This window comes from Dinoponera quadriceps, unplaced genomic scaffold (genome assembly GCF_001313825.1).
Source record: "Dinoponera quadriceps isolate SergipeBrazil2010 unplaced genomic scaffold, ASM131382v1 scaffold4052, whole genome shotgun sequence".
Taxonomy (NCBI): domain Eukaryota; kingdom Metazoa; phylum Arthropoda; class Insecta; order Hymenoptera; family Formicidae; genus Dinoponera; species Dinoponera quadriceps.
Window position 1 is genome coordinate 25,820 of NW_014558520.1, and position 21,940 is coordinate 47,759.

Sequence of the window (21,940 nt, forward strand, 5' to 3'; positions counted from 1 at the left end):
GAGAGAGAGAGTTTGATAGCTTGACCCCAGCGACATCACCTGAGTCCGACACGGGAATTTAAAAACCGCGCTATAACGTAAACTGTTGCATGTGTGACCGGTGAATCTATAAATCGCAATATCGCGAAGAGCCTCATTCTTCAAGCAAATAAACGTGATGCTCGCTGAATCTGGCAAATATTGGATAACAAAGGATAACAAATGTTGGATAACCCGCTGTTAATCGGTGTTAATCGAACGCTCCGACGAAAACTGCACACGAACGAATCCGCTACCGATTACATTCGGATGAGAGCGTGTCCTTGACAATTAGCGAGGTATCGGGAAGAAATATATCTCGGCAGGATGAGCGATTTGATAGATTTGAATAGTCCCGACGTGAAGAGGTCGGTAAATCCGAAGCTGTCGTCGCCTCTGATTCCTGCGCCCGGAAACGTCGCGTTCAACGAGCAAGCCGGCTCGTCGTCGACGAAGGAGAGATGCGAGAGCCTGGGTAGCAATCCGTTCGACAACCTGTTGCACGAGACCGTCGAGTACATGAAGAAAAAGGGCGATCCCTTCGAGGTGATGCTGCAGCGAGCCTTGAGGTGCAAAAGCAACAGGAGCAGCGAGCTGAAAGCGCAGTCTGTTATCTTCAGCGATGATTCCACCCCGAGACGCAGAAAAAAATTTCTGAAGATAAACAAGACGCTGGACGAGTCCCTGATCGAAGAAAACAAAACCAGCTCGACCAGCAGAGAGAGGCAGAAAGAAATTGCCAGCAACCTAGCTGCGAGTAAGTAAATATTGATGTCTGCAATAGCAGTAATGTAGCGAAAGGTGAGAAATAAAATAACTTCTGAATATAGATCAGCTTGTCGATTTTGGATTAATCTATGAGTGAATCGTGTTGGAAACTGGCGTAAGAAAGGTGATAAAATGTTAATCCTTTCAGGAAAAGATGCTTTGTCCAAGGGATTCCTTCGTTCTGCAAATTCAACTTTCAAGCCACATAGTGATCTTCCACGTTCGTTATCGCAAGCTGATAGAACATCACTGAGAAAATCACAGTGTTCAGATAGGAAGTCACAGTCCGTAACAGATACCTCAACAATTTCACGAGTTTCACAAAGTAACAGCAGTGCATTGTTGTCCTCCTCGAACAGAGTTTTCTTAGAGAGCAAGCAGAGTCAGCGGTCTGTATTCCTCGACCTGTCGGATGTTTCTTCCACCGCAAGATTGAATTCTGTCTCGTTAGTGTCGAATCTGTCGTCGGTGTCGTCAAGTGGCGTTTTAAAAAACGCTTCCTTGGATAGCGGTTTTACAAAGACGAGCAATGAAAAGATAAATGCGGCTGAGAATTCTACAGAGGTGAAGTCAATCCAGAGCGATTTGTCTGAGCTAACAGAGAGACACACTTTAAATTATGGTATCCATGGAACAAGCAGTATCCTGAGTTTGAAGGAAGAGACTGATCAGTCTAATTCTATGAATAGGGAAAACATGGAACAAACTGCGAATAACAAATTGATAGATATCGATGTATTCATGCTGGAATCACGTTTGAATAAGAAACACAATAAAAGCATGAATTCTACTGGTAGCTCTTTGGATTCTGTGTTCATCGTAAGATTTTTACCATTGTTATACACCGGATTATTATAGGATATTTCAAATACTTATATTTAGTACTATTGAATGTTTGAATATTTTTTTTATTCTACCGTGTAATTTGTGATTTATTTGCACTTAATATTACAAGAATTGATTAGCAATTATACAAGACAGAGAACACCTCATCATAGTAAAAAAAGAGAAATTTTGGACAAATTGGAAGAAAGATACTGTTAATCTTTTCAAAATCTTTTTTTATACACAATAAGCTTATCAGTTTAGAGAGGGGAATGATTTAAGTTCTAAAAGTAACTTATATTTAAGATGCAAGTAACTTAGGCTGTTTCATAATAAATATCAAGGTCAAAATTTTATACTCACCGATGTTTTTGATTTCATGCTTTTGTTGAATTAATTTTTTTCTCCCGATTCTTCTAGTATCAAACTAAACGTTGCGTCCCTTAGAGGTGTTTCCTATTCTTAGTATAATCACTAATTGATTACAGATACGGATAATCTCGTAGAATCAATTTCTAAATTATTTCATAATAAGACAAACGATTGAAATTAAATGCAGGACAATAGCAAGGTCGACAAGTTAATACTGAATGAAGCTAAGGCACTATCGAGAATTTTCACGGAACTAAGTCTAGAAGTAAATTCTGTATGTGAGTAATTTACATCAACATTTACAACATGACTATTGTAAACGTGTATATAACTTTGATAGCAAGTTGTCACTTATACTTTATCATTTCTCCTTCCCAGCTGGTGGTACGGATGATCTGATTTCGAATGATACTCTGTGGATGTCGGAATTACTGCCAGCATTTGAGGACGAGTTCGAAGATAACTTAATCGAACTACCGGTCTCGCCGGAGAAAAGCGTGAAGAACGACAAGAGCGACCAAGATCCTAAGCAATCTCCCGCAAGCATCGTTGATAACGCGGGAGAGGTTTTTCTGAGGGAGATAGAGTCGCAATTGGCCGATCGCGCTTCTACCGGGAAGCGGACGATCGTGGCTACGTTGTTGTCGGATCTCAAGAGGCTGGTGAGAGCGGACGATAACCGGGAAGTGGGTAAGTTGATCGACAATCTGGAGAGCGCCTTGGGTGTGAGACATAAGAATAACGCGGAACTGTTGGCGAGTCTGTCGAATGAATTACGAACTTCCGAGAGGTCGGACGACGACAAGTTAGATAATACCGAGCGATCGGCAAGTGTGTTGTGCGTCAATGGGAGTCAGGAGGAAAGCACGAAGATGTCGTGCGAAGAGAGAGTCTGTGATAACAAAGGCTCGTTACACACGCACACAAGTCACAAATCGGGAGACACGTCGCAGGCTACGACCGTCAGCAGTGACGACTCGTTGGCCAGAGTTTCGCCTTGTAACAATAACGAGAATCGTCGTCTCGATATCAGGACCTCATCCGAGGCGACGTTAGGTGGTTTCACCAAAGATAAGAGCAATCAGCCGGACGAGGAGTTGGCGGTAGAATTGTTGGTGAATCTCGGGAAATTGTTACGCGGTCAGGCCGAGGACACGACGATCTTACGATTGCTTAAGAATATAGGAAAGGCGTTGAACTTGGCGTCGAATAATTGTAAAGTCGAAGGCGAATCGGCGCGGACGGACGGCGAACTGTGCGATGATGATCGACGAATTCCATCCCCCTCGGAAATTTCCCCGGAATCTGAACGCAGTGATGCGCGTCCGGCCGGTGCGATAGAAGCTACGCATGAACGGAGCTTCAAGTCTCAGGTAAATGAATCTCCGCTGTTTCTCATAACTTCGATTCCATCCTTTTACACATATTTTCAGTCACTCGAAGGAACAAGAAAAAGAGTGTCTATAGTTCGACGTGTCCATTCGTCGAACGCAGACACGTCGAACGCACAGGTAAACGCAAAAGGTAAAGGCATGTTTGAATTGAAGAGTCAGAAACGTTTCTCATACAATCTCGAGCTTGAGAATATCAGGGCGAATAAGAAGTTCTCAAGTTCAAGAACGTCGAATACGAAAATAGGTGCGTTGTTCTACTTATTAGACACGAGCTGTTATTTGTAATTATTTCTTTCAAAGGAGACTTTTTTTTTTAGAAATCTTTTTAGAGATAATTAAGAGTGTAATGCACGTGTGTATATTCCAGCGGAGACTGCAGAGCTCGATAACAGGAGCAAGAAACCATTGGCAATAATTGACATCAGGAACAAGCTGAAGAAGAAATCAGATATGGTTGGCAAAAGCGGCCCTGTGAAAGCGATGCATCTTGTAGGCACGATGCAAAAGAAAGGTAAGAGCTCGACCTGCCAACAATGTTCGAGGGAATCGCAATGGAAGTTTCAGTTAACAACTTTTCTGCATATTATTTATTATTTCCATATATTAATCTACAATCGTCAACATATAGTTTGTAATTCCCAATTAGGAGAACAATTTGTAATCGCCGACAAGTTGGTCAATGTATTTTGCTAATCGATAAGAAATCCCGGATTTATTTTATCTTCGTTTTCACTTGAAACGGCAGTGTCACGCGGGAAACAAACGGCATCGTCCTTTCAAGCCACCACGCCGCCCAAGTCCAACGCCGCCGCGTCCTTCGGCAATAAAATAATTAGCAGTACTCCTAACTCAGCGACGTCGTCGACGCCGGATAATCGGGAAGACGGGACGAGATCGAGGATGCAGTTCAAGTCCACCGATAAGAAACGTAACTTTTCGTGCGATATCTCGCCGGTGTCCAAGCGGAAAGGAGGCAGTCCCAGGAGGTAAGGCAAACAGAACGAGTATCTCTACCAGCTATCTGGTATATATTTATTTATTATCGGGAACAGAGAAATCAAGATCTGCGTATTGCACGATTGAAACATAAAGAAATTGCATCGAAGAAATCATTTGCGTTTCAGATCTGTCCAGCCGCCACCGCCGTCTGCGAAAATATGCACGCCGAAACGTCAGCGAGCAAATTCGTCCGGCATCCCGAAGTACTGCACGCCGCCGAGAAAATTCAATTCTTCACTTGATACAGGTCGTCATCAACAGTCTCCGCAGTGTTTGAACAAAAGTTTGTCAAGCTGTCCACAAAGGTATTCCCCGGTCTGCCCGAACAGCGCCGAAAAGTGTCTACAGAGTCCTCTCAAGGAAAGCAACAAGTCCTTTACGAAAGTGAAGCCGTTTAAGTTGGTGAGCGTTTTGTTTTGTCACACGACGGATTCGTCGCCTCGTTGGACTAATTAAGCTTTGCATTTGTATCTGTACATACAGATCTCGAAACTTAAGGAGATTACCGCCGGTGATCTCACGGAAAAGGAGAATTACTCGCAGTGAAACGACGTGATGATGGAAGCAACTGAACCAGTGTGCATCGATTGTCCAATAGAAATATATATATATAGATGGAAAGAAAGAGAGAGAGAGAGAGAGAGAGAAAATGTATGTGCGTGCGTGCGTGCGTGCGTGCGCGCGCATATGCATCATAAAGAATCGAATATACCATAAAGAATAGTCGTAAGAGATATTTTTTAAATTTCTTATAATATTTATACGTTTTACAATAAGATATGCAAGTATAAAATGCAATTTCATTTGTTGAGAAATTATATGAGTCTCATTCCTTCTTAGAGTCTGCATTTTCGCAAAAATTTTTTCTATCGTATATCTGAAAAAGATATACGATTATTGAGTCGATGAAAACATGACAAAAAGTAATCTTTGCAGCAAATTTGGTTACATTATTTTTAGTCAAGATATATAAACTTCTCCGAACGGCTTTGCTCATTTTTCTAGGATGAGTACTTTTATTTTGACGTAATTAAATTTAAACGGGAAAGCAGGAGCAATTTTTTTTTAGATCTCCCCTTCTCTGGTATCTACAAGAACCATGGACGTGTCTGTACATTACCGATACGTCTGTCATCACTTTGCCCGGTAGCCTTAGCACAACTCATTGGTAATCAGTGGTTGTGACAGCTTATTGTCTCATTGACGCGCGTAACGTCAAACGTTTGACGTCCGGGCAGCAGGAAATGCCGGCTTCGTGTTCGATAATGTCGCGGATTTCGGCCGTCAGTAGCGATCGTTCGACGAAGACGTCGAACGACCTCACGTCGTCGTTCACCGAGCTTTTCTTCACCGATCGCAATGATCGACGTTACTGTGAAATTCAATTCCAAAAAGTGCATCCGCTCCGATAAATTCGCCGCAACGTTTCACTCAATTTTTAGTTCGGAAGAAGTTACAAAGTGTAATAAGAAAATTCATATTCTCAACAATTAAATAATTATCAATCCGGAAAAATTAAATAGTAACAAATAAGATTTTGTTTATTATATTATTGTGTGTGTGTGTGTGTGTGTGTGTGTGTGTGTGTGTGTGTGTGTGTGTGTGTAGTGCCAGTAAAGACTGAAGTAATGTGAATTCGTGATGTAAATAATCTATTTGGGCCGTTCTTGTCGCGAAGATATTAGGGAATGACAATGGGAGAGAACAATCGTTGAGGTTTTGCGTATCTTCGTATTTTCACGTGGAATTGAGGAAGAAAGACGATTTACTCGAATCTTTCGTGCAAAATCGAGGCTCTGACATCGCACTGAGTAAGTAATTAAAATTTGAAATTGTGTGTGTGTGTGTGTGTGTGTGTGTGACACTATATATAGACTCTTCAAAAATATATCGGTTAAAATAAATTCGAAGGCATATTTTTTAGCAATGACATTAAAAGTCATAAACATTTTCAATCAAAATATAAAAGGTAACTCCGATTAAAAGTACTTCTACCTTTTATTGGCTGAGTGTACAACTAAAATAGAACCTTTAACATCGATCGCCACCCTTGAAGGGGAAGATTATGGTGAACGGTCCCGTCATGCTATCTAATCACGAAATCGTTACTCTGTCACCTGTTTCCGCGCGGTCGTTACGACGGGAGCTTACAGCTTTCGATATTCTTATTCTATTTATCTAATTATCTATTATTCCGGAAAGTTGATTTACACTTTCGTCGTATTAAAGCATGCAAATTCACAGAGAGAAGGGTCGCCACTTAATCAAACAACGAAATCTGTTACCGATATATATTATCATCATTACTATTGCAATTATTTGCCATTACGCGGCGCAGTATCTCTACCCAGTCCTTGGCCATATCATAAGAAGCACTTTGATTTTTTAATAGAATACGGATGAGAAAGAGAAGAAAAGCTATTGATTTTATTCTTAGACTTACTCGATTAGAATAATTCTCTATGTCAATCAGCGCTTTTACCTCCGCAACCTTCAACCTCGTCAACAATGTTAATGCATTTTTTGAAATAACATTTTCCTATTAATACTTTGTGTGTATATGTATGTGTAAGATTTTCCTTCTCCGTAATGAGGATTGTTGTTTTTTCCTCGCAGGTTCTTCAACTTGCTGTTTCAACACGGCGGGAGAAACGCGAGAAACGAGATAAACGGCGCTTTCGTACAGCTGGACGCAATAGTTTTCTCCGTATATATCCCGACACTGCTTATTGGATTCCTCGCGAAACTCTCGTCTCTCTCGCGCGATATATATATATATATATATATATATACACACATATACGAAAGCCACCCCCGTCACGTTCGATCCGGCCGGCTGCGACCGCCCGTCGAGGAGAGAAAAGCCGCGCGCAACCGCGCAATTGATACTCCCGCACGTGTTCTCCCGCTCTCCCGCAGATTGATCCCGCGAGTATGCGGCCGCCGGTCGCTGTTTGTGTTTCTCGCACATAGTCAGTGCGCCGAGTCAGTGTGAGCGTAACCCGCCTGTCTCTGTGTGAGTCACGATTTACCTGTCGTGACACCTGCTGCATCCCTCAAAGCTCCTCCGTTCCTCCCTCGTTCTCTCTACTCTCTCTCGCCGGCCGCTATCACGGTATGCTAATTACGATACGCTCGTTATAGGTACAGCCGTACATACAGCTCGTTTAATCAAATATTACCCGGCTCATCGGCATTTTTTCCTGTAAATAATTGGTGAAAAGAGAAAAAAATATGAGGGGGAACATCGAGACTGGATTTGTCCTGTCTAAAATTTCATGAATCCGCTGCACGATCGGTAATTCGCAGATATCAAAGAAAAGTATACGTTTGTGAATATATTGCACGATGAAAAACGACTATTGTACTCGAATCTTTCTTACATTTGCTTTGCATATATACGGATATATGCGCCATTGTTGTTATTATTCAAAATATTATTTTCGTTAAGTACCGTTTTTCGTGTTAATAATCCAGGAAGAAAAAGATCATATGTGAAATTTGCCCATGTATGTCTATATATAATCATACGTGTCCACGATGGAAAATATTGTTGTTTACAAATTATATGCAAATCAAAGTAAATGCTTCTAGCTACTAGCGCTTCTGACAGCATACGATATCGACATTTAAATAAATAATTTAAATAACGTCATTTTTTTTTATAAACATATATATGATCTAGTATGTAACCACATATATGGGCAAAATTCATACGTGATTTTATATAATTATATATAATCATATATAATCATTTTCTCCTGGATTATATCGACGACATAATATAAATATTTCTATCTTTATATATATTTTTATTCCACACATATATATATAGTGGTGCGAAAAATTTAACAGTACTCATGATACGTGTTTAATCGCGAGTAAACAACCTACCAGTAAATGTGGAGCGAACTTTCGATCGTAGCTGGCCGATTAAACGCAATACCAATTTGCGACTGTGTAGTACAAACCGTAGTCACCGTCCCAACGACTCAACCTAATTAACTAAAACAACTAACCAGCCGGACAATTATAAGCGTATTCCATTATAGAGCCGCACGAGGCGGATTCAGCGAATCTTATTAGCTAACAGCTACAAGAAAACCGGGTAAATTGCAAACAGGGCCGAATCTCAGTCCTAGCATGTTATGTTTCTTTCTTTTTCTTTTTTTAATAACGCCCGATTCTAAAAAAAAATGGCAGTCTTTTTGTTCTACATAAATTTCTCCACGCTGATTTATAATTAGTAAATTCTCGGGTCAGTTTGAACAGTTGATTTTTCTCTAGGAATTCATAATCATTCGAGCACTTTTCTGACTGAAAGTTATTACAAAAGCACAATAATGAATTGAAGAATAGAATAAAGATTCTCAAGATCGAGCACTATTTAGAAGATATAATAAATGCGCTTTCAATTTCAGAAATTGACTTGTATGATCGGTCACAAAAGATCACGACGTTTTTCCCGGCAAGTTTCATAGCAATGCATCTCGTATCCGATAAGAATGTGTATCTCCCGAGGATAATTGAGAAATAAATTCCTCCATTGAGCACGAGATGTGCTTCGAAACTAATAAGAAGAAATATCGCAACCTCTTTGTGACCGACCGTAGCACCTCCAGGAATGCCCGTTTTCATCTCCCGAAGTCGGACAAATACTCTCCACATGTTTTTTCAAATTTTTCCCGCTTGGAAACGGCGTGACGTCTTCTCCCTGCGATTTTCCTCCTAATTTCGCGTCAGAAAAATTTCGACGCCTAATGAAAGTCCGACCCTGATTACAGGTACGAGGGAGACGAAAGGGGGCGGAAGAAGGACGGGGAGGAGTACGTGCGTACTTGGCGAGGAGGGATCGCCCCTGGAACAGCCTAAATAGATCGCGGGGGAAGGAGATGGAACGAAGGAAGAGGGATCGTAAGGAACGAAGGAAGGAAGAAGTGGAGGGGAGACGTAGACGAGGCTGAAAATTTGCAGAAGCCGGGTGGGAGATCGTATCGAATCCCTCCGATTATCCCGGTGCACTGGTGCCACCGGACACATGATTCCGCGTTTCGCGAAATGTGCTTTATGCCGGCATCCAGCCGGTGATTCGTAGTCGATCTCATCTCCGCCGGTATATCCTTGAAAGTCCCGCCGAAAGTCCGGCAGCTGCGAGACCTCCGCGAGATCCGGAAGAGAGTGCCTTCACCGTCGAACGAACAGCACTCGGTGAAGATATACTCGGGGTTTGTCAAGACTGCAATAGGTAATTCCGATCAGAACCTATTCGTACACGGCGGATAATCGGCTAAGTAATGAAATAATAAAAATGACTGCAGACACGCGGTGATTTTTGGTCGCTGGCAGAGGGAGAACTTTTCCGCTCATTAATCGATTTTGATTCCTCACCCGGGAAAAAATGATTATGTATGATTATATATAATTATATAAAATCATATATGAATTTATGTGGTTATATATATGATCGTATATGTTTATATGAAAAAAATGATGTTTAATTAAATGTCGATATGATGTGCTGTCGGAAGCATTTATTTCGATTGTATTTGCATATAACTTGTAAGCAACAATATCTTTTCGTTGCAGACATATGTGATTATATATAGTCATGGACAAATTTCATATATGATCTTTTTTTTTCTCCGGGTGTGGACATCGTTTTTATCTTTCATCGTTCTCTATCTGCTACAAGTCTCGTTGAATCAACATTGCGATCATTAGATGAATAATCTTCACGAGCGTTGTTGCCGGAAAATTGCATTTTTTCAGAGATTTGATCGGAGAAAAATTTTCCTCTTTAAACAAAATTTCACGTTACTCGCGTGATATTCATGGTAAATTTTTCTCTTAAAAATGGGATGTGCGCGTGTGATCGTTTTTATCTTTTTAAGCGTCGTTTTTCATCGCGCGTCGTTTTACACGCGTGGAAGACGCGTCTTGCAAAATGCAAATCTTCGATCAGTGCACAGAGTCAAGCCGAGTGACTCCGATTTATTCGATCGGGTGTTTATTTCAGGATATTTTTCTAGTGACTCTATATTTTGCCGAAAGTGCCTCGTATAAATAGAAGTGCAGATGCGGCCGCGCAACTATCCCACGTGGCGCGCGCGCGCGCGACATCAGTTGCGGATATTCGCCAGATTCTTCTTCTTCTCTCGCGCTCGCGCGAATTCGTATTTCGCACATATAGAGTATCTTGGTGTGATTAAAGGTCTATGATTGAAATTTAGCGTAGGGTAGCGAAAGCAGGACAAGGGATCGAAGAAGCGATGTCCTTCGGTACGATATCATCGGATCGTTAAAGCGAAGGGCAAACTTACTTCATAGAGGTGACTTTTTATTGCGTCTGTCTATCTGTCTCGCAATTGTTTGGGCAAACGCGAAACATTATTCATGATTCAAAGTCGAAAGTTATATCCGCCGTTTATTAAGCGTTTTTGCATCTTTCTGCCGCAAGTTACAGTCAAGAATGTGTCGCCCATTAGTGCCATATTTTCAGTGACACATCAAAGAGGCTGCTCGTAAATTTAGTATTTATTGAGAAAAATTACTTTCCTATGCATTTATTTCACTACCTAAATAATAAATGTTAATTTTCAGTAGCGATATTAGTCGCTACATAAGCTGATTATTTATTGAAAAAGAGTATTTTCCTATAACTTTACTTTTAACTATTTAAGTAATAAATATTCACTTTGAGCGCGACATTAAGACAAATATGCACACGCAATATTACAAACACGGAGATATGATTTATTTTTTATTCTTCTTATTAATATCTCATTTACACGTCAACTAAGCTAATCGAGATGCATATATAATAGAAAATAGTATATAAATGCTTAAATATTTTAATGTACGTATGTGCATACATATCGCAGATACTATAAATTGTAAATTCCTCATGGCTCTAAATTAGTCCTTAATATCAGAGTAGCTTTCCATCGTAATCCTAAATGTGGTTTAGGAGAAGTTAAAAGTAGAAATTAAAAATAGGACATCTTCAAAGAGTGCAAAAAACATACAAATGCGAAGGAATTGTCATCATTAGTTGCAAATATTTCGGCTACCGAGTGATCAATCGTTTTTTAGCTTTACAGACTTCGTAGATAGACTTTCCGTCGATGTGCAGTGAAAAATTTAAAAGGATTCCGCAGAAAATGGTCTGAGGGACCAAACTGCCTTGACACGTGCCCAAATGCTGGAACGTTGAGAATGCATTTTCGACTGACGAACGAGCGAGTCGCTCGAGAATACATTATGTCGAGGCGGCTTAACTAAATCAGCGACGCAGGGTCATCGGCGAGCCGATGTACGTGAGCGAATTCGCGAACAGTCCAATAATAACCGCGCTTACTTACCTGTACGGGAAGTTGATTTTAATTCAGATAAAACGCCGCGCACGAGCGCCCATTCTTTTAGTGAGCGGGGTCAGTAATCATCGTGATCGGGGTACACGATGAGTGTCGCGAGGTGTATCATCGAAATCGAGAAGATCGTCGGACATTGCAAACGCCTTGATATTCGCCAGATACATCATTTTTTGTGAATGCGCTTTCGACAAGAATATATCCCGTCACGTTTACACAGTCATATAGTCGACATTGTGTATGTTGTACTCCTAAGCGCGTAATATTCCGAAAATATTACGTGAATATTATTCAATATTAAAATAATATTCTTATAATATTCTAAGAATGTTATGTAATACTTTTTTAATATTATAGGAACGTTCTATTGATGTTATATGTCGACATTATCTATTAATATTCCAGAAATATTACTTAATATTAAATAATATTACTTACCGCTTACAGGGATCATTCCCTAGGAATTGTTTACTACTACATGATTTTTAGTGTTCTACGCTGCTTCATACATGCCTTACCATTCCCCACATCAAGGGATTACACAATTTTCCAGCTTACACATGTATCAATCATTCTTCATATGATCGATTCGTTAGCAGCGAGGGAACGCATGCCGCGAGAATTCTTGCGGTATATGTTCAAATAAAAAGATACTCGTAAAAGTGACATTTGTCGTCGGCTCAACTCATTTGTAACATATTCCGAAATACTTTCTTCTCGCTCTAATAATTAATAAATAAGCGTAAAATTAATGTGACATCTTCACCTTTTAAACTTATCTTTTTTTCTTATGATTTTGTTACGTTAATTTTACAAATTTGTAGCTTCAAATTTCACTTTAGATCGCTCCGCATCACTTTCTTTGCGCTCCCTTTTATTTATATTTGCGCGCGCGCGATGTTCGGTCAAAGGTGAAGAATTAAGTCAATTTCAAGGAAGAAGAAAAAAATAGATAATCCAAATGTATTATTATTAACTCCAGGTTGAAAATTGTTTGCTGAGTTGCTAGCGAGACTCGCTTTGTTCGGTTTTCAGTAGACGTTAGAATTCATCTGAGGAAACATGTACGGACTAATCCTGGAGAATTTGGCCGAATACATCAGGCAGGTTTACGGCGAGGACAGGTGGGAGGAGATCCGTAGGCAGGCGTCGGTGGACCAGCCGAGTTTTAGCGTTCACCAGGTCTATCCAGAGAATTTAATACCACGATTAGCGAAAAAAGCGATTCAGGTACGGCCAGAGCGATAGTTCCTTCTCTCTTCGTCAGAATACGCGACTGTGTCTCACGTCAGATTTCCTCAAGCGATGCTTTTCGCAGAGGTACAGTCATTAATACACGAATGTGCTCGCTTCATCAGGTGCTCGGTGTGACGGAGAAAGAGTTCTTCGATCAAATGGGAGTGCACTTTGTAGGATTCGTCGGCCAATACGGTTACGATCGCGTACTCTCGGTACTCGGACGTCACGTGAGGGACTTCCTCAACGGTCTGGACAACCTTCACGAGTACCTGAAATTCTCTTATCCGCGAATGCGAGCGCCTTCGTTCATCTGCGAGAACGAGACTCGACAGGGTGAGATTCCATCCACCGTCCTCGTAAGCGCGCATTCGCGGGTTTGAGTCTCGATGAATTTTTTTCTTCAAATTAGAATGCAACTTTTATATAAAATAATTCTCATCACGGGTTTATACATTTCGTCTATTTATTTTCTATTAAAAATGCACATTCTTTCTTTTTTATATTCTGCTTTAGAAATTCGCTTTCGGAATTGCTGTCTATTGAAAATAAAGTTACATGAAAATCTTTGCATGTGGGTATGTCAGAATATTACAAATAATTTGACTTTTTAAGTAATTGAATAGATTTAAAAAATAAACGATAAAAAACAAATTGTTAACCACTGAATCGGAGCGTTGGGCCGGTGAATGTGTAGGTTTAACTCTTCACTACCGGAGCAAACGCCGTGGCTTCGTCTACTACACGATGGGTCAGATAAGGGAGGTGGCGCGGCACTTTTATCACAAGGAGCTGCAGATTGAGCTGGTGCGCGAGGAGGTGCTGTTCGACACCGTGCACGTAACTTTCCAGCTCACCTTCGACAATCGGGCCTTCACGCTCGCCTCGCTCGCGATGACCCGTGAGGAGAAGCACCTGCCGATCGGCGCGTGCGTCCTCTTCGAGATATTTCCTTTCTGCATCGTTTTCGGGTGTGTGTGTGTGTGTGTGTGGTACCTGATAATTGAGAAACGCTTCAAAATCCTCAGCAAAATATTACGTGGTTACAAATTAATTCGGTGCCTTTTTTCACGAAATTCAAAGTTTATTTACAAAAAGTCGGGTACGAGTTTAATGTTCGAAATAATTTCCATTATTTTCCATGACTATCGTAGCGCTTCTTAAAGCTTAAGGTTGGCACTTTCAAATCATCATATATAGGATGGGGAAAAAATTTAAATTTAAACGGAGTTACGGGACATTAAATGCAAAGGCACCGAATTAATCTGCACACCTAATACAGTACTTTGACAAAGAATTTGTGCGACTGATGAATGTCTGCATTTCAGTTCGGACATGGTGGTCAGGAGTATCGGTAATTCACTGATGGTCATACTGCCGGACCTCGTCGGCAAGAAGATCACGTACTTCTTCGACTTGGTTCGACCTCTTATCGCGTTCAAGTTTCAGTCGGTTAGTTCGATAAGCGATTTCCGATTTCATTTTGCCTGAGAGATCCGTCCTTCATAATCAGCATTTTGTCTGATAAGTTTGAGTATATTTCAAGCAAAATTAACAGCTGATTCCGCGCGATTTAGATACTGAACCGGACGAACAATATCTTCGAGCTGGTCACGGTCGAGCCGGTTCTTACGGAACGATTGAACGATCGGCACAGAAACGAGATCTTCCTGAGCGACGAGCTCGAAACTGTGGAAGACAAAACTCTACGACTGAAAGGTATAGATTTGTCCTTTTAGTTAGTTCCTTTTATTAGTTTAATTTTCTTTCCATTGCTGTATTTAGCTTTCAGCTAGATTAACAAGAGACGTTAGCCTGCCTGTTTCAACGACTCTTTTCAGGTCAAATGATATATATGGACAACTGGAAGATGATGATGTATCTCGGCACACCCGTCATGCCCGATCTGAACGCTTTGATAGCAACAGGCCTTTATATAAACGATCTATCGATGCATGACTTCAGCCGGTAAGACATTTTTCAAATGTTCTATGAAATAATGGATGTTCAGAAGATCCTCAGAGACAGCTTTGAGCATTGAGAAAAATGCATTCTCATATCATTTTACGGTGAATTTCATGTAATAATTATTAAAAATAACACAAATAATAGGTAGAAAATAAATTGCATCAAAAATCCAAACACCGAGGAAAAGATCAGCATAATCACTCTCTAGTATCTTCTTTCCTCCGGCAATGGAACGTAATTGAAATTCTGCGCAAGAAAGTTTATTTTAAAGACCACTGGTTGCAAGTCGATAATCGCCCATTTATTTTTATTAGCGAGAGAATAATATGTTAATCGAACAGACACGATCGACAATTGCGTTTTTCATTGTGTTACGTTTGAATTTCACGTATAATATACTTATATTTCATATATATCGTATTTTTTTTTATCAGAGACCTTATGCTCGCTGGGACTCAACAGTCCGTGGAGCTGAAGCTGGCGTTGGATCAAGAACAGCTTAAGAGCAAGAAATTGGAGGAATCGATGAGGAAGTTGGACGACGAAATGAAACGTACGGACGAGCTGTTGTACCAAATGATTCCCAAGCAGGTCGCGGACCGTTTGAGGAACGGTGAAAGCCCGATAGACACTTGTGAGGTACATTTGGGACGTGTCGTTATGACTAATTAGACAAATGCGCGATTTTCATCATTTCTCGATCTGAACGCTCTCGCTTATAATCGACAATTTTTGTTACAACAACGAACGGCAACAAACCAGACACACGAGCAGCATATACCCTATAAGCGCGTAACATTCTTGGAATATTATATGAATATTATAGGAATGTTCTATTGATGTTATATGTCCACTTTATATAATATTCTGGACATTTTATAAAAATGTTCTTAGAATATTAAAACAAAATAAAATAATAATAATATAGCAAAATATATATAAATAAAATATACATATATATTATATGTGTGCATATATATAGAGTTGAATATTTCAAAAATATGTAATATTACAATAACATTAAATAATATTACTAGAATCTTATTAGAATATTACGTTTAATATTCTAAGAATATGCACGGGATTTTACTTAATATTAAATAATATTACGCTTATAGAGTATTGGTTGGCTAACCATTGCTCAACGTTGACCAAACATTGGGTAACAGTTAGCTAACCTGTGCCAATCTGTGCTGCTCGGGAGGCTAACAAAGAGTCTTCAATTCACCTGTATAAAAAAACATTGAGATGGGGAGAATCGTGGTCGACGGATGAAACTACAAAGGCACCGTCGCGTTCGTCCTTCTTGCAGATGTTCGACAGCGTGTCGATCTTGTTCTCAGACGTGGTGACGTTCACCGAGATTTGCAGTAGAATATCGCCGATGGAGGTCGTGTCCATGCTGAACGCCATGTACTCGTTGTTCGACACTTTGACCGAGAGGAACCGAGTGTACAAGGTATTCTCTAGTTGTAGGTACCAGGATAACACGTTAATTGCGATCCCCTGGAAAATATCGTTTACAGTTACAACTTGTTTACTACAGCTAACTTGTTCATTAGCGATGTTAGTTTCGCTTCCCCCTCCCGCCAAATGTACGGCTCGCGAGTTTGACAGCAAATGTCGAAATAATAATAAAGTGTTAAAATAGTAATTTTGTAACTACGATATTGTGAGATGATATTCATACAGAAAGGTTGCAAGAACATTGTACAGACGTTACACTGTAACATTCCATATAATATTTCATATATGTCGCGTAAATGTCACCGTAAAGCTGCCCCTATATGGATTCCCACTTGGTTTTTTTCAACAGAGTTATATCGGGAACTTATTGTCCCAGTTTATATTTTTAAATATGAGTAAAAACAAACACAAATCTCCTAATTCTTAATTTTACACATGATCTATTTCAGCGTTATAACCGTTATTATTTCGTACGTAACATGTGAGAATCATAATATTAAGAAGTATGAAATAAATTTCTAATAAATCTCAAGAACGTTACTGCGATATTCCAGCGGCCAATATTGCAATTCCATGTTATGTCTCCGTAATATTACATTATAACGTTCTTGTAACATAACACTGCAAAGCTTTCAAGTGCTGTATGGGCTAAAGAGGTGGTAACGAATCACGGCATTATTCGCTCAATTCAAGGTCGAGACCATCGGCGACGCTTACATGGTAGTTTCCGGGGCGCCGGTGAAAGAGAATGATCACGCGGATCGCGTGTGCGATATGGCGCTCGACATGGTCGAGGCGATAACCGATCTGAAGGATCGCTCGACGGGTATGTTGCGGGTGATGTTTGTGCTTCAAAGTTTGCTCGAGGAAACGATTCAAAAGGGTGGTTGTCGCGATGTTCCCAGGTAATCACCTACAGATACGCGTTGGTATTCACAGCGGCGCGGTGGTGGCCGGTATCGTCGGCCTGAAGATGCCGCGGTACTGCCTCTTCGGCGATTCCGTCAACACGGCGTCTCGCATGGAAGCGACCAGCCAGGCCATGCAAATACACATATCGCAATCCACCCAGGAACTGTTGTCGCCCACATACAAGGTGAAGGAGCGCGGGGAAATCGAGGTCAAGGGGAAAGGTGAGATTCCTTTTCGGGACGCTTGCACGCTGAAAGCGGCGTCCCTGAAATGCAAAGATTACTGTTGCTTGCAACAGTGCTTCATTGACAACATTGCTGGCGATGTTGTTGGGTTATAATGTAACACTTACTTAGTGTTCAACACTGTATTCGAGATTTCTGCTGGGATTCTTCAGGCACGATGAAAACCTACTGGCTGGAGAAGCGAGAGCGCCGTTCCGTCACGACCAAGGGAATCACTATACAGGAGCCGCATCAGTGGCACACCAGGAACTTCGAGAAGAGAGTTTCCTCGGTGAGCGCGATAGGTCTGATAAGCCCGGGCGTGTTCGAAAAGCCGAGCTCCGTCGGCGACGTCTTAGCGAGACGCTCGTCCAAAATATCGTCCCCGACACCACCGGCAGCGGGATCTTCGGCAGTTTTCCCCGAGGAAAGAAGGATATATTCTCCCATCACCTTCCAGGACGTTGCACGACGATCGGTCGCAAACTCACCGACGAAGAACGTGGAAGCTAGAGGTGGATTTCTCTTTCTCTGTAGTAATGTTTAAAACAGTATTTCAATTATATATGTGCGTGTTTTTAAGATCAACTTTGTGTTTTTTTTTATGGAAACTTATATTTTTCATCACGGAATTTTGTTCCACGTGAAAAAACCAACAACTTTTGTCTGAGAAATATTTCCGTGCGACCTCTGTTTCTTTAAATATTTAGAGAAATAATCACAAATTATTTGTTCTTCAATAATTTTTTACTCGAATTCTATCAACTTTGAAGAAAAACAGCAAGAGACAAAAATGGTTTATTTTCCTCTCACAGATCTCTGAGAATGTTTACAATTACAGAGTGCCGATCAAATTCCATGGGCGCGGTGGGTGTCAGGAGCGCGTCAGATATGTTCAGTTCGCTTCTGAGCGATACGGAGGAGCACTTCCGCCAGCACAGAAACAGTATATCCGCGCGCTCGGACAACCAGTCCGCTGCGGTGCACGTGAAACCGGAAGTGAGAATCAATGCCACCTCATCATCATCCTCGTCCTCCGCGTCCTCGGAACGTTCCGAGGACGGGACGCATCCATCCCTGGACTTGCAGCTGCCGAAAGAGAACGTTGGCGATAACAGCGAATGCGCAGCGTTCAGTAGTGATCTCAGCAACTCCCAGTTACTGATGCAGCAGGACCAGTGTTGTCCCGGCTTCACTATGTCGAAGAACAGCAAGATGCGCTATCAGGGAAACGGATGTATTATTTCGTAATGGCGAAATTTCAAGGTCGACGGATCAATGTCCGGATATCGCTGATTGAATGCGAATTTATATCCGCGTGATTTGTGTAAGTGTATACACATACACACACACATATCAATTTCTGTAATTAAATATGTCAGTAAATTTTCCTCGCGATACTGTTCGCTCAAGAGATTCGTTATAGAATGTAAAACGGTGTATGTGAGACAATTTTTTTTTTCTAATGTAAAGTATCGTGTAAACCTATCGTGCAATTCGCTCAGATAATGTAAATTTTCCATTTGCTTTTTTTTCCCCGAAACACAAGCTCCACAGACGACGAGTATTCTTTTTGAGAGGCCCACACCGTGCGTCAATTCTTAGAAATTAGCCTGCTAGGACATTTTGTATATACGAAGAAAACCCTATTATTTACAAATATACATAGTGCTAACATATTTTCTGTAAATATGTATCAAACATAATATACAGTAATCGTTGATATTTTGGTTTTTTCACTTTCTAAATACATGTGCTACATACATACATATATACATATATATCCTTGTTCATTATAAATTCATTATAAATTTATATTGCCAAAATAATGGTTCATCTGTTCCAACGATAATTCGCGACAGGTTGAATTATTCAGGTCGTGAACTTCGAACAAAGGTACCGACTGAGTCGCCGCTTTGCCAATAACAATTACGTAAGGATAGCCTATTGCACGCGCATACATAAATCGCTTGCCGATTGTGAACTGCGTACGATCGTCCAATATCGTGTCTATATCGTGTTGGCGGAGAATCTCAAACAGTTGTTCAACATAGGCAGATGTATTTTCTTCTTTACTCCCAGCCTGTGGATCAAAATTCGTACATATACACACACACATAACGATATATAATTCTCCGCAGAAATAAAATTATACTCATCGCGTTGTTACCTTCGGAGGTATAATGTATGCCGTATACGGTGCTAAGTTCACAGGCCACCTCATCTCACTGTTTGTCGATAAGATCTCAATGACTAACGCTAAAATACGACTTAGTCCCAGACCGTAACAGCCCATTGTCATAGGTTTTAACTCGTTATTCTTCACGTACATCGCTTTCAACGGTTTCGAATACTTTGTATCTAATAAAAACGTATGTCCTACCTGCAGTTGTTATTTCCATTTATCTCAATGTCTCACTATCGTCACATAATATACAATTCTTGATTAAAAAATCTTTACAATTAAAAAAAAGTGTCTGATTACACAAAATTATAATATTCTAGAATCCTGTTGCATTTTTGCTCCTTGTATGAGCTAATTCGTTTTGAAAGGATATCATTCATAGAAAATGTGTACATTACCTCAGCAGAATTGTGCCGGTGTAATTCGTCTTTACACTTGGGACAAATGGTTGTTTCAGAAATGGTTTGATTGACACTATAATCACACGAGGAACACCGAAATATAACGTCTTCGCCAATGTCGGATACATAATGGTATTCGTGCGATAACAAACCTCCAATTGTTCCAACATCACCTATAACTGCATCAAGGATAGATTAAATGATTCGATTTTTAAAAACTGTTATTAAACATCCCTTAATGTATATGTATAAAATTAACTTCTGATTTTACGATTATACATATCTGTGAATCTCTATGAGCAATATAGACTCTGATGTAAAATCAGAAACGATAGTTACCCTTTATATGATCTATGCCAATCTGCTGAAAAATCTTATTATAAGCTTTGCAAACCAAATCGTATGTATTTCGTGCATTATCCAAGGTAGTATCGAATGTGTACAAGTCCTTCATGATCAATTCTCTGCTACGTAGAAGGCCGTGCCGTGGTTTCATTTCGTCTCGCCACTTGTTAGAAATTTGATATAATCTCAAAGGTAATGATTTGTCATAAATTTGTTCCATTGACACCAAGTCACAAATTGCTTCTTCATATGTCTATAATAATAACATTGGAGAATACTCAAAAAGTTTATATTTTTATGTCAATATAAATAATGTTAAACACTATAAAAATCTGCCCGGATCAAAGCTGCTTGTAATAACTAAGTTATAGTGCAAAAGGTTTATTTAATTAAAGTTAACTGTAAAATGATAGTTTGATGAAATAATTAGCTTATTAAAATAATTCATTATCAACTTCGACATCTTCATCTATAAAGAAATTCTTTAATTTTCTCTTTTTAAATTCATATTTTATTCTAATTTTATTTGAACCACAAAACCTAATAAAAATGTTATATTCTTTATACTAATCCAATAATAATTAACTTATTATATATAGTTTATTATATCTTTTAGAAGTTCTTCCAGTCTTTACTCCTTCTGTAGTAACTACAATTATGCAATACATAAGAATTTTGCATCTTATTCAATTATGAAATATACATCATAACTACATATACAACAGAAATAGAAATAACTCTTTTCAGAAAATTTTCAATTAAAACAACCATGATCTAAACATAAAATATTATATATATTTTCCACTTACTGGACTTAAAATATATTCTTTATCATGTCTATCAATAACTGTAAACAATTCAGGTTTGTTCAAGTTATATCTGTCAGTCTTCTTCCACAGTTTAGCAGGAGTTAACGCTGGTAGCATTATTTTTTCTGCGCCAAGATTTGTCATTTCCTTATCAACAATATTGATTAACTTATTTAATACTCGCATTCCCAGTGGCAACAATGAGTACATGCCAGTGCTAACTGGTTTAATGATCCCATAATTAATCATTAACTGAAATTGCATATAAACGTTTAAGAAGATGGTTAAGAATATAGTCGTCTTACAAAATAAAAACAGATTTTACTGAATTTGTCAATATTGAAATGGATTCTAAAAGGATGTCAATTAAACTATGTATACCTTATAACTTTTGGATAAAATCTCTTTCTTATCTTTATCATCAAATATTCCGCTCCGTAAAGGTTGGAACACTTTGGACGTTCTAGCCAAGTTAACAATCGTTTTATTTGTCATCTTAAAAAAAATTTTCAAATCTTTGAACAATGTCACTATAAAATACGTAACCGCAGACCGGCATGTACAACGACGCTCAGTTTAAAATGAGGTTATTCCTAAAATGAAAGATTGACAAGAGCTACAACTACATATCTATATAATAACTAGGC

At 39.6% G+C, this 21,940-nt stretch overlaps 3 protein-coding genes across 8 annotated transcripts; 2 read left to right on the top strand and 1 right to left on the bottom strand.

The window, feature by feature from the left end:
• The first annotated feature begins 57 nt into the window (after positions 1-57).
• Positions 58-5,918, top strand: LOC106749902. Of its 3 annotated transcripts, XM_014629824.1 has the most exons (9): positions 58-775; positions 935-1,605; positions 2,171-2,261; positions 2,362-3,356; positions 3,417-3,621; positions 3,745-3,888; positions 4,123-4,363; positions 4,502-4,778; positions 4,860-5,918. In XM_014629824.1, the coding sequence occupies exons 1-9, from the start codon at positions 346-348 to the stop codon at positions 4,920-4,922; spliced, it is 3,117 nt and encodes a 1,038-aa protein (XP_014485310.1). In that variant the 5' UTR covers positions 58-345; the 3' UTR covers positions 4,923-5,918. The 3 variants fall into 3 exon arrangements, with proteins under 3 accessions (XP_014485310.1, XP_014485309.1, XP_014485311.1); XM_014629823.1 differs by having other exon boundaries at positions 2,362-3,621; XM_014629825.1 differs by having other exon boundaries at positions 2,362-3,507.
• Positions 5,919-5,922: 4 nt separating this feature from the next.
• Positions 5,923-18,812, top strand: LOC106749903 (soluble guanylate cyclase 88E). 4 transcript variants are annotated; one of them, XM_014629829.1, is made up of 14 exons: positions 5,923-7,491; positions 9,161-9,621; positions 12,782-12,976; positions 13,105-13,318; positions 13,680-13,953; positions 14,311-14,434; positions 14,560-14,701; positions 14,824-14,950; positions 15,385-15,589; positions 16,263-16,409; positions 17,111-17,243; positions 17,323-17,550; positions 17,727-18,068; positions 18,395-18,812. In XM_014629829.1, exons 3-14 carry the CDS (start codon positions 12,809-12,811, stop codon positions 18,802-18,804), a joined length of 2,514 nt encoding a protein of 837 aa, XP_014485315.1. In that variant the 5' UTR covers positions 5,923-7,491; positions 9,161-9,621; positions 12,782-12,808; the 3' UTR covers positions 18,805-18,812. The 4 variants fall into 4 exon arrangements, with proteins under 4 accessions (XP_014485315.1, XP_014485312.1, XP_014485313.1 ...); XM_014629826.1 differs by having other exon boundaries at positions 12,785-12,976; positions 17,706-18,068; XM_014629827.1 differs by having other exon boundaries at positions 5,923-6,187; positions 17,706-18,068.
• Positions 18,813-19,336: 524 nt separating this feature from the next.
• On the bottom strand, positions 19,337-21,873 carry LOC106749904 (probable proline--tRNA ligase, mitochondrial). Its single transcript, XM_014629831.1, has 6 exons — positions 21,675-21,873; positions 21,294-21,545; positions 20,479-20,737; positions 20,137-20,318; positions 19,724-19,936; positions 19,337-19,636 (listed from the first exon to the last, which is right to left on the bottom strand). Exons 1-6 carry the CDS (start codon positions 21,786-21,788, stop codon positions 19,358-19,360), a joined length of 1,299 nt encoding a protein of 432 aa, XP_014485317.1. The 5' UTR covers positions 21,789-21,873; the 3' UTR covers positions 19,337-19,357.
• Between the last annotated feature and the right edge of the window lie 67 nt (positions 21,874-21,940).

Coding starts and splice junctions, on each gene's coding strand:
- LOC106749902 (XM_014629823.1), top strand. CDS start 346: ATGAGCGATTTGATAGATTTGAATAGTCCCGACGTGAAGAGGTCGGTA. Junction 2,262..2,361: donor TCTAGAAGTAAATTCTGTAT/GTGAGTAATTTA, acceptor TCTCCTTCCCAG/CTGGTGGTACGGATGATCTG. Junction 4,364..4,501: donor AAAGGAGGCAGTCCCAGGAG/GTAAGGCAAACA, acceptor TTTGCGTTTCAG/ATCTGTCCAGCCGCCACCGC.
- LOC106749903 (XM_014629826.1), top strand. CDS start 12,809: ATGTACGGACTAATCCTGGAGAATTTGGCCGAATACATCAGGCAGGTT. Junction 14,702..14,823: donor CAAAACTCTACGACTGAAAG/GTATAGATTTGT, acceptor GACTCTTTTCAG/GTCAAATGATATATATGGAC. Junction 18,069..18,394: donor GAAGAACGTGGAAGCTAGAG/GTGGATTTCTCT, acceptor TTACAATTACAG/AGTGCCGATCAAATTCCATG.
- LOC106749904 (XM_014629831.1), bottom strand. CDS start 21,788: ATGACAAATAAAACGATTGTTAACTTGGCTAGAACGTCCAAAGTGTTC. Junction 20,738..21,293: donor AAGAATATATTTTAAGTCCA/GTAAGTGGAAAA, acceptor TTATTATTATAG/ACATATGAAGAAGCAATTTG. Junction 19,637..19,723: donor CATACATTATACCTCCGAAG/GTAACAACGCGA, acceptor TTTGATCCACAG/GCTGGGAGTAAAGAAGAAAA.